This window comes from Bos indicus x Bos taurus, chromosome 9 (assembly GCF_003369695.1).
Source record: "Bos indicus x Bos taurus breed Angus x Brahman F1 hybrid chromosome 9, Bos_hybrid_MaternalHap_v2.0, whole genome shotgun sequence".
Classification (NCBI taxonomy): Eukaryota; Metazoa; Chordata; class Mammalia; order Artiodactyla; family Bovidae; genus Bos; species Bos indicus x Bos taurus.
The window spans coordinates 82158713-82171809 of NC_040084.1; the positions used below are offsets into that span (position 1 = coordinate 82158713).

Below are 13097 nucleotides of genomic sequence, written 5' to 3' on the forward strand. Positions count from 1 at the left end.
CTGGATAATTCAACATTAAAGTTTCAGATTGTGGTAGGGGAAGAGGAAGCCCTGCAACGAAAACCTCTGATATTTAATTTAATCCATGAAGTATGCCATTTAGGGGGCTTCCCAGGTGGCACCAGTAGTAAAGAACCCACCTGTCAATGCAAGAGAGAGAAGAGACGTGGGTTCAATCCCTGGGTCAGGAAATCCCCTGGACAGGGGCATGGCAACCCACTCCAGTATTCTTGCCTGGAGAATCCCATGGACAGAGGAGCCTGGTGGGCTACAGTCCACGGGGTCACAAAGAGTTGGACACAACTGAAGCCACACGGCATGCATACACATGCCATTTAGAAATTAAATAAGGAATCTTCGGGTTGAAATCTTTAAATCTTTCTTGAGAGTATTGAGACTCAGAATATTCTGGGTTTTTTTGTTTGTTTTTTACTTTGAGGTCCTTAGCAACTCTCATTCCAGTTGTGATTTCCCCAGTGGTATCAGAACACTTTCTCATTATTATTTTCTTTGTTGGAATTAATATTCAGGACAATTTGTTCTCCAAACTCAGGGGCAGAGCTGCTCTTCTGGGTGAATTGGTATCCATCTGAACATTGATTTTGCAACGGTTCATGTCAGTGTGTCTACCCCGGTGACACCCTCTTTCTCTTTGTGACTTCCTGGGAATGTCGCTTGATTAGGTTCTAACAGCACCTTGGCCTTCCTGCTTAGAGCTCAGTGGTTTCCTGGCCTCATCAGAGCACATTTACAAAGATGCTTTCAAATGGCCTTTTGCATCTCTTTTTTGCTTACTTATATTTAGATTGAGACTTTCCTGTGATCCATCCCCACATCCTGACACTCCTTGTTGTATCTGACTGTAACATCCAAATGTGAACTTCTCTAAGAATTCAGAAATAAGTCGGAATGTTAGGAAATCATTTCTGTTTTGCGTGTGGTTTTACCTTACTAGTGGCATAGTAGTGTAGCTGTCTTCCTCAAAAGGGGAAAGGTGGGCAGGATGGATCTTATTGAATATGGGCACTTCTCTCTAGAGATTATTATTATTACATGTATGCATCAACTCTGTATTGATTTCAGAGGCCTCATCCCAGGAACAGGTTTACTCTGAGAATCATAATAAGAATTCTGGGTCATATGGTAGTTTTATTCCTAGTTTTTTAAGGAGTCTTTGTACTGTCTTCCATAGTGGCTGTATCAGTTTACTTTCCCACCTACGGTGCAAGAGCATTCCCTTTTCTCCACACCCTCTCCACCCTATTATTTGTGGACTTTTTGATGATGGCCATTCTGATCGGTGTGTGATGATATCTCATTGTAGTTTTGATTTGCATTTCTCTAATAATGAGCAATGTTGAGTATCTTTTCATGTGTGTTTTAGCCATTGTATGTATTCTTTGGAGAAATGTCTGTTTAGGTCTTTTCCCCACTTTTTGATTGGGCTGTTTGTTTTTCTGATATTGACTTGTATGAGCTGCTTGTATATTTTAGAAAGTAATTCTTTGTCAGTTGTTTCATTTGCTATTGTTTTCTCCCATTCTGAGGGTTGTCTTTTTACCTTGTTTATGGTTTCCTTTGCTGGGCACAAGCTTTTAAGTTCTATTAGGTCCCGCTTGTTTATTTTTGTTTTTTTTTTTCCATTACTTTAGGAGGTGGATCATAGAGGATCTTGCTTTGATTTATGTCATCGAGTGTTCTACCTATGTTTTGCTCTAAGAGTTTTATAATTTATGATCTTACATTTAGGGCTTTAATCTATTTTGAGTTTATCTTTGTGTATGGCATTAGGAAGTGTTCTCATTTCATTCTTTGACATGTAGCTGTGCAGCTATGTTTCTCCAGCACCACTTATTAAAGAGGCTGATTCTTGCCTACTTTGTCAAAAATAAGGTGCCCATGGGTGCATGAGTTTATCTCTGGGCTTTCTATCTTATTCCATTGGTCTATATATTTCTGTTTTTGTTCCAGTACCATACTGTCTTAATGACTGTAGCTTTGTAGCATAGTCTGAAATCAGGAAGATTGGTTCCTCCAGCTCCATTCTCCTTTCTCAAGATTGGCTATTTGGGGTCTTCTGTGTTTCCATATGAGTTGTGAAATTTTTTGTTCTAGTTCTGTGAGAAATGCCATTGGTAATTTGATAGGGATCATATTGAATCTGTAGGCTGCATTTGCTAGTATAGCCATTTTCACAGTATTAATTCTCCCCACTCAGGAGCATGAAATATCTGTCCATCTGTTTATGTTGTCTTTGATTTCTTTCATCAGTGTCTTATAGTCTTCTGTATACAGTTCTTTTGTCTCCTTAGGTAGGTTTATTTCTAAATATTTTTTTGTTGCAATTATGAATGGGATTGATTCCTTAACTTCTCTTTCTGATTTTTCATTGTTTTAGCATATAGAAGTGCGAGTGATTCCTCTGTATTGATTTTGTATCCTACAGCTTTGCTAAATTCACTGATTAGCTCTAGTAATTTTCTAATAGTATATTTAGGGTTTTCTATGTATTGTATCATGTCATCTGCAAACAGTGAGAGTTTCATGTTGATGTTTGGCAGAAACCAACACAATTCTGTAAAGCAATTATCTTTCAATTAAAAATAAATTAATTAAAAATAAGAACTCTGGATAAATAATTATGGCTAGAATGGTCTTATTTTTAACAAATGAGAAGAAACAAGTAAACTCTAACCAAATCTAAGTGAACAAATGATAAAAATTAAATTTATTTTAATTAAATTTGCTTTCCCTATGTATGCTTTTAATTAAAGTCATATTTCATTATAATTAGTGTCAATATCACTGAGCTTGGTTTATTTGCTTGAAAATTTACTGTTGACAGTGTTAAATCTAGCCTTATTCTCTTTAAAAAGGAGGGGAGGGCAGAGGAATGATACATTTTGATCTGATACTAATTTATCAGGTGTAATTTGAAAATGGTTTTTAGGATCCAAAAAATATTTACTCTCCTTTCTTCTATTCTTGGAAAACCTCATATGAAAATCATTTAGAATCTGTACAATTTTGAATTTTTAGAACTTGAAAATTTCTTTCCAAAAAGCATTAGTTTCTATAATTAAGTGGATTGTTTTTATGTGAAATTTCTCCCTACTCCAAAATAACTTATTTAAGTATGCTAACTTTGTTGCTGGAAATATGGTAACAATTTTGTTCTTCAAAATATTACAAGTGATGAAAAGAAGATAAGCCAATACTGGGAGGGAGAAAAGCTTTTATTTTACTGAATTAAAAATATTTTTTAAACATTTTTAAATGAATAGAAAAGCCTAAGAACTATGAAAGTATGTATTTTTCTTAAGTCCTTTACATTGGAATTAATGTAGTTTGTTACATAAAGTGAAGTAAAACAAAAATAATTTTTATCACTAATAAGGAATGAGAGTCTGATTGGGCCTAAAAAAAAAAAAAAACCCTAAAAAAAAGACAATTCCTTGCACTGTTCAATGTTTCTTTTGCAAAGCAGATGTGAGTCTAGAACCTTTAAAAGAAATTAAAATACCTATGTTTAATAAATACTGAATTTAGAAGTAAACACAAAAAGTTAATGAACAAATCTTTTAAAACTTAAAGATTTGCTACTTTAGCTACATTAATTCCTTTGACAAGTCATAAAGAAAACTTGGTTTTAGCTCTCTCTTTTTCAATAAGAAGGGAAACCTATTTGAGACCATTGAATGACTCCACGTGCATACACTGGCCATTTAAAAAGGAAATTTATATTTATTGGTCTGTTCATATATACTTATATACTACAGTAGATTGTTTAGGAAACATTTGCTTAACCAGTTCCTGATTACAAACATACAGAATATCAAAGTTGTCAGAGTTCAGGAGACAAGTAATGTAATCCATGTCCCCATGAGTTTTTATCAGTCTGCATCGTTCATCCCACACAACCAAAGGTATATTTTACTTAAAAGATCAGTATGGGAAGTTAACCCTTTCCTCTCTTCCTTGTAGATCTCTTTAAGGAAGTGGCAGGGCCCACGGAGATGTGTGACCAGAGACAGCTGGGCCTGTTACTGCATGATGCAATCCAGATCCCTCGGCAGTTGGGGGAGGTAGCAGCCTTCGGGGGCAGTAATATTGAGCCCAGCGTTCGCAGCTGCTTCCAACAGGTAAACGTTTTTGAAGGGTCATTGGTGTATAGAGTGTGTGGGGAATGGTACTGAGGATGTTCTGAGAAATGAAACAGGGGTCTTGGGCTGGAACCAGGTGGTGGAAGACACTGAATACCATCCCAGGAAGTGTATGTTTTAGTTCTTAAAGCACATTTGATTCAAGAAACAGCAGCCCATTCAAGGAGACTCACTGTCCCTCAATGGATCAAACCTCGAATCTTGACCATGCACCACTAGGTTGCTATGATTAGGCCCTGCCTTTGCCCCAACTTTGTCTTGCACCACTGATCCCCTTGCTGTCTGTTGGCCAGTCATGCTGCTTTAGTTCCTTCATTCTGGTGCTAATCTCTTTGGACATGTGCCCTCTGTTCAGAATGTTCTTTACCGCCTACCCACAAACTCTCTTCTCATTGCTAATCCTTATTCAGATCTTCCCTTAAATCTCACATCCTCTGAAAAACCTCTGACTCCCCCAGATGAAGCTGTGTGTGCCTGCTATATTCACCTGAATCTCTTCTGCCTTCTTCACATGCTCATTAAAATTGATAATTACATACTGAATTATATAATTATCTGTTTAGTGATTTAGTGGGTTATTCTTCTGTATAATCCCAAGATCCATGAGGGCTTCCCTGGTGGTTCAGTGATAGAGAATCTATTTGCCAGTGCTGGAGGCACAAGTTTGATCCCTGGGTCAGCGAAGATCCCCTGGAGAAAGAAAATCCAACTCATTTTAGGATTCTAACCTAGAAAAATCCATGAACAGAAAAGCCTGGCAGGCTATAGTCCATGGGATCTCAAAGTGTCAGACACACTTAGCAAATGAACAACAACAAACCTCCATGAACAAGGGCTGTTTCTATCTTTTTACTGTTGTATCACTATCTACAGTGTCTTGAACATCATAGCTACTTAATAGTTGTTTATTAAATAAATGAATAAAATTACCCTGAGCTCCTTATAGGCAGGATTTTTTAAAAATATTAAGATGTTGTCGAAATTGCATTGTTTCCTTTGAGACATATGTACAAAAGGAGAATGATGTACAAAATTTTATACTGATCTAAGTTACTGTTATTAAACAGGAGAAGCATGTTTGTTTCTTTTTGATGCCCACTGTATAGAAAAGCATTTTAGGAATGTTACTACTGATGTTATGCATATGCATAAAGCACAAGCCTGTAGATATTTTTCCATGGCACATCCAGTGATTTATCATTGCTGAGGAAAAAATGCCTACACCATCTCTTTAAGAAGAATTGATGTTATGGGTTATTACATTTTATAATGGCTCCGTTTGTTGTTTTAGAGATAACAAAAAATACCAAATGAAAATTCTAAATATGATTCTCATATGTGCTGGTTCATAGAATGACCTTGACAACAGCAGGAGATGGATGTTGGTACAAACTAAACTTTGCACATGTGAAAATTACTTAGGATTCAAAAAGACACCAAGACATTTCATACAGTTTATCACAATACATTTGGAAACCCTGCAAAATACATTCACGGAAGAATTGATGCTTTTGAACTGTGGTGTTGGAGAAGACTCTTGAGAGTCCCTTGGACTGCAAGGAGATCCAACCAGTCCATTCTGAAGGAGATCAGCCCTGAGTGTTCTTTAGAAGGAATAATGCTGAAGCTGAAACTCCAGTACTTTGGCCACCTCATGCGAAGAGTTGACTCATTGGAAAAGACTCTGATGCTGGGAGGGATTGGGGGCAGGAGGAGAAGGGGACGACAGAGGATGAGATGGCTGAAACCGACTCCATGGACGTGAGTTTGAGTGAACTCCAGGAGTTGGTGATGGACAGGGAGGCCTGGCGTGCTGTGATTCATGGGGTCTCAAAGAGTCGGACACAACTGAGTGACTGAACTGAAGTGAACTGAATGTGCTCCTGGTGTGATGTTATACCAGGACTGAAAAAGAACAGAGGAATAACAGTTTTTTGGGTCATGGATTCATTTATATGAAGTAAAATTTATAAAAATGACCGAAAAAATATATACAAATGTATGATAGCGGTTTCTTCTACAGAAAAAGGAAAGTGAATGCTGTGGGGAGAGTGGCAAGTAAAAATTAGGTCTTCAACTTTATCTGTAATGTTTTGTTTCTATCACATAAAAACAATCAAAGAATTATAAGAAAAACTGGCAAACTGTAGAAATAATGGCTTTTATTTAGCATTTACAATGGCTTTCAAGTTTGGGAACTTATCAGTGAGTCTACTTTCTCAGTGCAGTCTTAGATGAATGAGTTTTATAGTTTTAAAGTATCTGTGTGAAGAGCACCTAGAATTGTATGCGTTTTGGGTTTTTTTTTTTTTTTAATCTGAGTCTATTAAGATTTTGAGGTTTCTTTTCTTCTTCATATATGACATTTCTTCTTTTTCTCTTTTCCAATTCTAAAATTTTTTTCCTTGATGAACCTTAAATATTTTGTGATTTAAGTGACCTGGAAAGGGTTCTATAATTCTCCTTTTACTTCTATACAGATTTTCAGAAGAGTCTGAAGCAATAACAGTTGCTGCAATTTAAATTAGAGACATTTTCTTCACTTTTAACATACTTGTTTCTTGCCCAGAATAACAACAAGCCAGAGATAAGTGTGAAGGAGTTTATAGATTGGATGCGTCTGGAGCCACAGTCCATGGTTTGGCTGCCGGTTCTACATCGTGTGGCAGCAGCTGAGACTGCAAAACATCAGGCCAAATGCAACATCTGTAAAGAATGTCCAATTGTTGGATTCAGGTAGGGTGATCCACTCCCAGTGGTGTCAGGAGGCTTTTTTTCTCTTCCATTTGTGTAGTTTCAGTGTTTGTCCATTATTCCTTCCCACTTGTTCCCATTTGTGGGGGTTTGCCTCCCAAAGAAATGGTGTGCTTGATACGTACCATCTATCTGAAAATACCATTCCCTCGAATAGCCAGGACATGAAGCTTATTTTTTTTATAGTTCTTATTTATACTGTTTGGCTCCAGAACCAGAGATCTTTCTGAATTCCTATTTCCATAGGTCAGAGAAGTGTTCATGCATAATATTTTGCATGATTCTTTATGTATATATGACCCTGATGGAATTTGGTGATGTTCTAAGACCTCTGAGATCAAACCTGATAAACAAGAAGTAGCATTTAAATACTAACTGAGAAATAATCAGATTACTTCATGTTACTTCTGCCAAGTTTGACATGATGGAGATTAAGCCAACTTTCACACAAGGAGTCTTTGTCAGGAAATTTTGAGATTCATTTTTTATTGATGGTAAAGGTGGTATTTTAAATTTTGATGTGTCAAGCTAATAAACATAACTTTTCTCTTTGTCATTTTGCATTCACATTCAAACATTATAGAAAATCTTTTGACATGGATATTTGTCATCTCATTATGTTGAAACAGATGAAAACATGATTTAGAGATTTCAACTACAAAAATTTGCCTTCTCCCCTCACTTAGGAGACGGTTTCCTTAATTTTGTTTGTGAAATTTAAGATTCTTTCTGTCCTAATTTGGAGCTAAAATACTACAACAGCAAATTCTACATTTCTGGCCAATATAACTTTTATTTTCATTGTGATTCAGATGAGTGAAATTCCTTACCACACATGTTTTAGACTATATAATAAGTTTACAAATCAAAGAATTTTCTTTTCTTCTCTCTAGGTATAGAAGCCTGAAGCATTTTAACTATGATGTTTGCCAGAGTTGCTTTTTTTCGGGTCGAACAGCGAAAGGTCACAAATTGCATTACCCAATGGTGGAATATTGTATACCTGTGAGTACTGAACCATTGTTTGCTTATTTTTTTTTTAACATACTGCTTTTTCATTAATTAGTGTCTAATATTATTCAGTTTTAATATAGTCTGAAAAAAAGTGCTTTTCTAAATTGCTTAACCATATTTTTTTGTTGTTTTCTTTTAGGCAAATACATCTGTGTTGAAATTTTTAGCACAGAATAATTATACTTTTTTTTCAGAAAAATTAACTTATTAAATTTTATTTACATCTATGTTTTGATTTTGAACTTAACATTCTTAGTAGCAAACTCTTTTAAGAGCTCACCCTGACCTATATTGAAAACAATACTGTGATAAGAAGTTGTTTTGTTAGACATATTTAAAATAATTTACATGATTAAACATTGTATTTACATTAACAAAATGTATAAAACTGGAGAAAGGAAAAAAGTCATAAATCTAGCTGCTGAATAAAATAGTTTGCAATATTCTTCTATATCTTTGATTTTAAGATTTTATTTATTTTCATATTTCTGTAATTTTGATACTGCCTTTTTCACTGAACATCTTATATAATAAGCATTCCCACATATTGTCATGCAGTATAATTTTTCCTAGTTACAGAATATGGGAGTGAATTATTATAATTTATTTTACCATTCCATTAGGTTTCAACATTTAGTTTGTTTTCAATTTTCTGATATTATAAGCTACATTCATAAATATCATTGTGAAAATAACTTTCCACATATTACATAAATTACATTTATGTAGAATAAAGCACTTAGAAGTAGATGATCTGAGTCAGTGGCCAAAATACTTCATGTCAAGTTATTTTCCAGAAGAGGTTTATACAACTTTACATTGGGCTTCCCTGGTGGCTCAGACGGTAAAGAATCTGCCTGCAGCGTGGGAGACCCACGTTCAATTCCTAGGTTGGGAAGATCTCCTGGAGAAAGGCATGGCAACCCACTCCAGTATTCTTGCCTGGGGAATCCCATGATAGAGGAGCCTGGTGGGTCCATGGAGTCACCAAGAGTCAGACACAACTGAGCAGCTAATCCGTTCACCACTTTACGTCGTTATAACACTTTGTTAGTGCTTTGCTAGTATTAGATACTGATTCCTGTTGTTCCTTTGATCTAAAATATTTTTTTCGGACATAATCTTCTTTTTCTGTCAATAACTATTTCTCAGCTTCTTTCCAAATAGTGAACCAAAATTTATTCGTAGAGCTGTACATTTTCTTTGGCTTAGGGAATTGAGTTACTTTTTGGGTCATAAATTGACAGAAAGGCAGCAATACTTATAAAATACACACACATAAATCTCACTCCCATTCTTAGGTATCTTATGTCAAATAAATAGGTACCATATATGTGGAGAAAAATCTCTAGAATGTTGCTGAATTATAATAGATGGAATGCAGTGCATAATAACTTTAGGGAAAAAATGCCAAGAAAATCTGTGAAGCACCATTTATTACTATGATTAGCATGCTCATAAGCTCAACAAATAAATATTGAGGACTTGCCATGTGTCAGATGCTAATTTTGGCTCTGATAATTCATCAGTGTACTCCCAAGATAGACAAGATCACTGACTCTCCTACTCCTTTCTGTTCAGGAGGAGGAGATATGTGACAGAGAACAAGGAAACAAATAAATGAGATCATTGCAGATTGCAGTAAGTGCCTCGAAAGAAATAAATGGATAATGAGGTAGAAGATTAGAAGAGGCACTTTAGGTAAAGAAATCACAGACGGTCTTTTGGAGAAATTAACGTTTTATTTGAGCTTGAAGGATGAGAAAGAATCGGATGTGTAAAAAACTGGTATCGAAGGGTATTTTGGAAAGAGGTTGGCATGACTGGAGCATAGAAGAAAATGGACTATATTATTGCCCAAGGGGAGTGTGGTATATAGCCCTGGCTATTTGAAGTGCCCAGAGCAAAGTAAACATGTGGGGCCCCTTGCTAAAAATTCGCTAAGACTTTCAAGATGGTAACAGTAGATCATTAAGCCAAGCTCAGGGAGACTCTGAGTGTGAACCCTTTTGTAGCTGCACAGGTCACACCACCGCAGAGCTGGCCCTGGGTTTAGGAAGGAGGTGAGAACAGAAAGGCTAGGAACAGAAAGAAACTCTGTGAGTTTCACAAAGAGTGAATTTCTCCCTTCACAAAAGAGAGAATGAGAAAGGTAAGAGATGAGATTACAGAGAAATGCAGTTATCAGGCTGTGCAGACCCTGCTGGTCACTACAAGGTATCTGGATTGAGGTGAAATATATATTGAAGGACTTACCTGGTGGCTCAGCTGGTAAAGAATCCACCTGCAATGCAGGAGACCCCAGTTCAATTCCTGGGTTGGGAAGATCTTCTGAAGAAGGGATAGGCTACCCAACCTAGTATTCTTGGGTTTCCTTTGTGGCTCAGATGGTAAAGAATCTGCCTGCAATGTGGGAGACCTGGGTTCAATTCCTGGGTTGGGACGATCCCCTGGAGGAGAGCATGACAACCCACTCCAGTATGCTTGCCTGGGGAATTCCATGAACAGAGTAGTCTGGAGGGCTACAGTCCATAGCATCACACAGTTGGACATGACTGAAGCAGCTAAGCACAGCACCGCACATATATTGAAATTTGCATAATTACAGCTAGAAATTTAGGAAACTGATTATAAAGAACTAATGTCAACATGGGAAAAATCATAAAGTAAATATACATTAAAGATGTATAAAAGTGACTACACATTTTAAGATGTATAAAGTCAGTAGACAGCATTTTGAAAAGCAGAGATGTTACTTTGCCAACAAAGATCTGTATAGTCAAAGCTGTAGTTTTTCCTGTAGTCATGTATGGATGTGAGAGTTGGACCATAAAGAAGGCTGAGCATGGAAGAATTGATGCTTTTGAACTGTAGTGTTGGAGAAGACTCTTGAGAGTCCCTTGGATGGCAAGGAAATCAAACCAATCAATCCAAAAGGAAATCAGTCCTGAGTATTCATTGGAAGCACTGATGCTGAAGCTGAAGCTCCAGTACTGGGCCACCTGATGCAAAGAGCTGACTCATTATAAAAGACCCTGATACTGGGAAAGACTGAAGGCAGGAGGAGAAGGGGATGAGAGAGGATGAGACGGTTGGATGGGATCAACTCAATGGACATGAATTTGATCAAGTTCCAGGTGATGGTGAAGGACAGGGAAGCCTGGGGTGCTACAGTCCATGGGGTTGCAAAGAGTCAGACACAACTGATTGACTGAACAACAACAAAGTCAGTAAGGCTTCCCCAGTGGCTCGGCAGTAAAAAATCTGCCTGCCAACTCAGGAGACCCAGGTTCGGTCCCTGGGTTGGGAAGTTCCCCTGGAGAAGGAAATGGCAACCCCCTCTGGTATTCTTGCCTGGAGAATCCCATTGACAGAGGATCCTGGGGGCTACAGTCCATGGAGTCACAAAAGAGTCAGACATGACTTAGAGACTAAAGAACAACAATGAATTCAGTAAAGGTGTTTAAAATTACTATTTTTCTTGGCCTTCATAATGATTCATAATAATAATTCATAATGATTTTGAGAAACACCCACAGTTTGAAATCTATGGCTCTTCAGCATCAATCTGTGGTCAGTGGGGTGAGCTTGAGAACCACGGATACACTGATGAATTTTACTCTCTGGCTATCATTTTAGGATAAAATCTAAGTTACCCAAAGCTCTTCTTGTTACCTTGTCTTTGCAAAATCACTGTTATTATGCCTATGAGTACAGCTTGCCCTGCATTGTATAGGATGGCTTCCTTTTCGAAGATGTGTTCTGGGAGGGTTTTTTGCCCCTTTCTGAAGTTTGCATAGCAATATTAATCAGCAACCTACTCATCAGTCACCTCTTAGGGCAGGTTATTCTCTGCATTTGACCCCACAACTTTTGATAAAATGGCTAAAAATATATATAAATTGAATCTTTATAAGACATACTATTAAATTCAAATAGTAATGAATTATTTGATTTAACTGCTTTCCAAAATTTCTTTTTCTTTCAGTGAGCTTTATTCATTTATGGTATATTCATCTTTTATCCAGTGTTCTGTCAACTCATCTGATGTCTGCCTTATAAAATGAACTCAAATGTGAATTTTTCAATACAGTCATAGTAAGCACCACTTAAATGTTAAATGGATTAGACCTTTCTGTATAAATCCTGATGTTGGCATTTCTTATAGTGCATCTCCGCTTATAGTTAGGAAAATACCCTGGTCATATTACTGACTTGATTTCTTTCCCATTCAAGTTTGTTTTTCAGCTGAATCTGAATGCTTCTGTTGGTAAAAGCTTTCCAAAGCTTATAAGCCTTATTTTAAACCCTCAAAGCTCAAAAAATATTTTTTTCAAATGTATCTTGAAAAACACTGTATTACCTATCTATTGTCTTTAGGTGTAGAATGACTAATAGTGTATGAATTAACTATCATAATTTATGAAGATATTTTATGAAATTGATAGTAAAGCATTTATCTACAGAAATGAAATAAAATTTTTCTTTTGCTAGGAAATAACTTTTTAAAACTCTTATTTCCTCTCCACCATTCTATAATCCAGATTTGTACATTTAAAATTCTTTCACGAGGCCCCAAAAGAGTTCATCTAAAACAGACAGTATGACATAAACTATATTTAATGCTTGTTACCATTATTTCTCCATTCATTTGAAAATCCCACTTTTTCATGAAAACAGCATGACTCTTATTTTGTGTGTGCAATCTTCCCAAATTTTTTTGCCTTTGCTCAACAAAACAAGTCATTCTGTGGTTTTGACCACTAGCCTCTGCTTTACCATTTGGTATTTGATTCTGTGTTACCTTGCATTGTTTTCTCTGTTGGTGTTTTTGCCTCTTCAACTATCTTTTTCACTCCTTGGGACAAGGATGACTCATACTTTTCCTAATACGCATGGTTAATTCTGGTACACAAAAACTGAATGTGCTCATACCTGATATTATAAATACTATTTATGGAGTATTAAAGCTGGAAAGAGTCTAAGAAAATACCTAAGTCATCCTCATTTTTTAAAAAAGACTAAGTCTTAGAGAAAGTAAGTGATTTGTTTAAAGTCAGTGGCATGGATTTAGTGATTTATCTACATTTGGGAAATATATATACAGTTTAGCTCATTAACAGTGTTTTATGTATGCTTGCTGGGAATATTGTATTTGTTGAGTAT

General features: G+C 36.3%; 1 protein-coding gene across 1 annotated transcript in view; it reads left to right on the forward strand.

The window, feature by feature from the left end:
- UTRN (utrophin) overlaps window positions 1-13097 on the forward strand; it is a 557360-nt gene that overhangs the window by 497640 nt on the left and 46623 nt on the right. Inside the window, 3 exon segments of the mRNA XM_027551766.1 lie at window positions 3985-4142; window positions 6733-6899; window positions 7811-7922. Of these exon segments, the coding sequence (XP_027407567.1) occupies window positions 3985-4142; window positions 6733-6899; window positions 7811-7922 (437 nt within the window).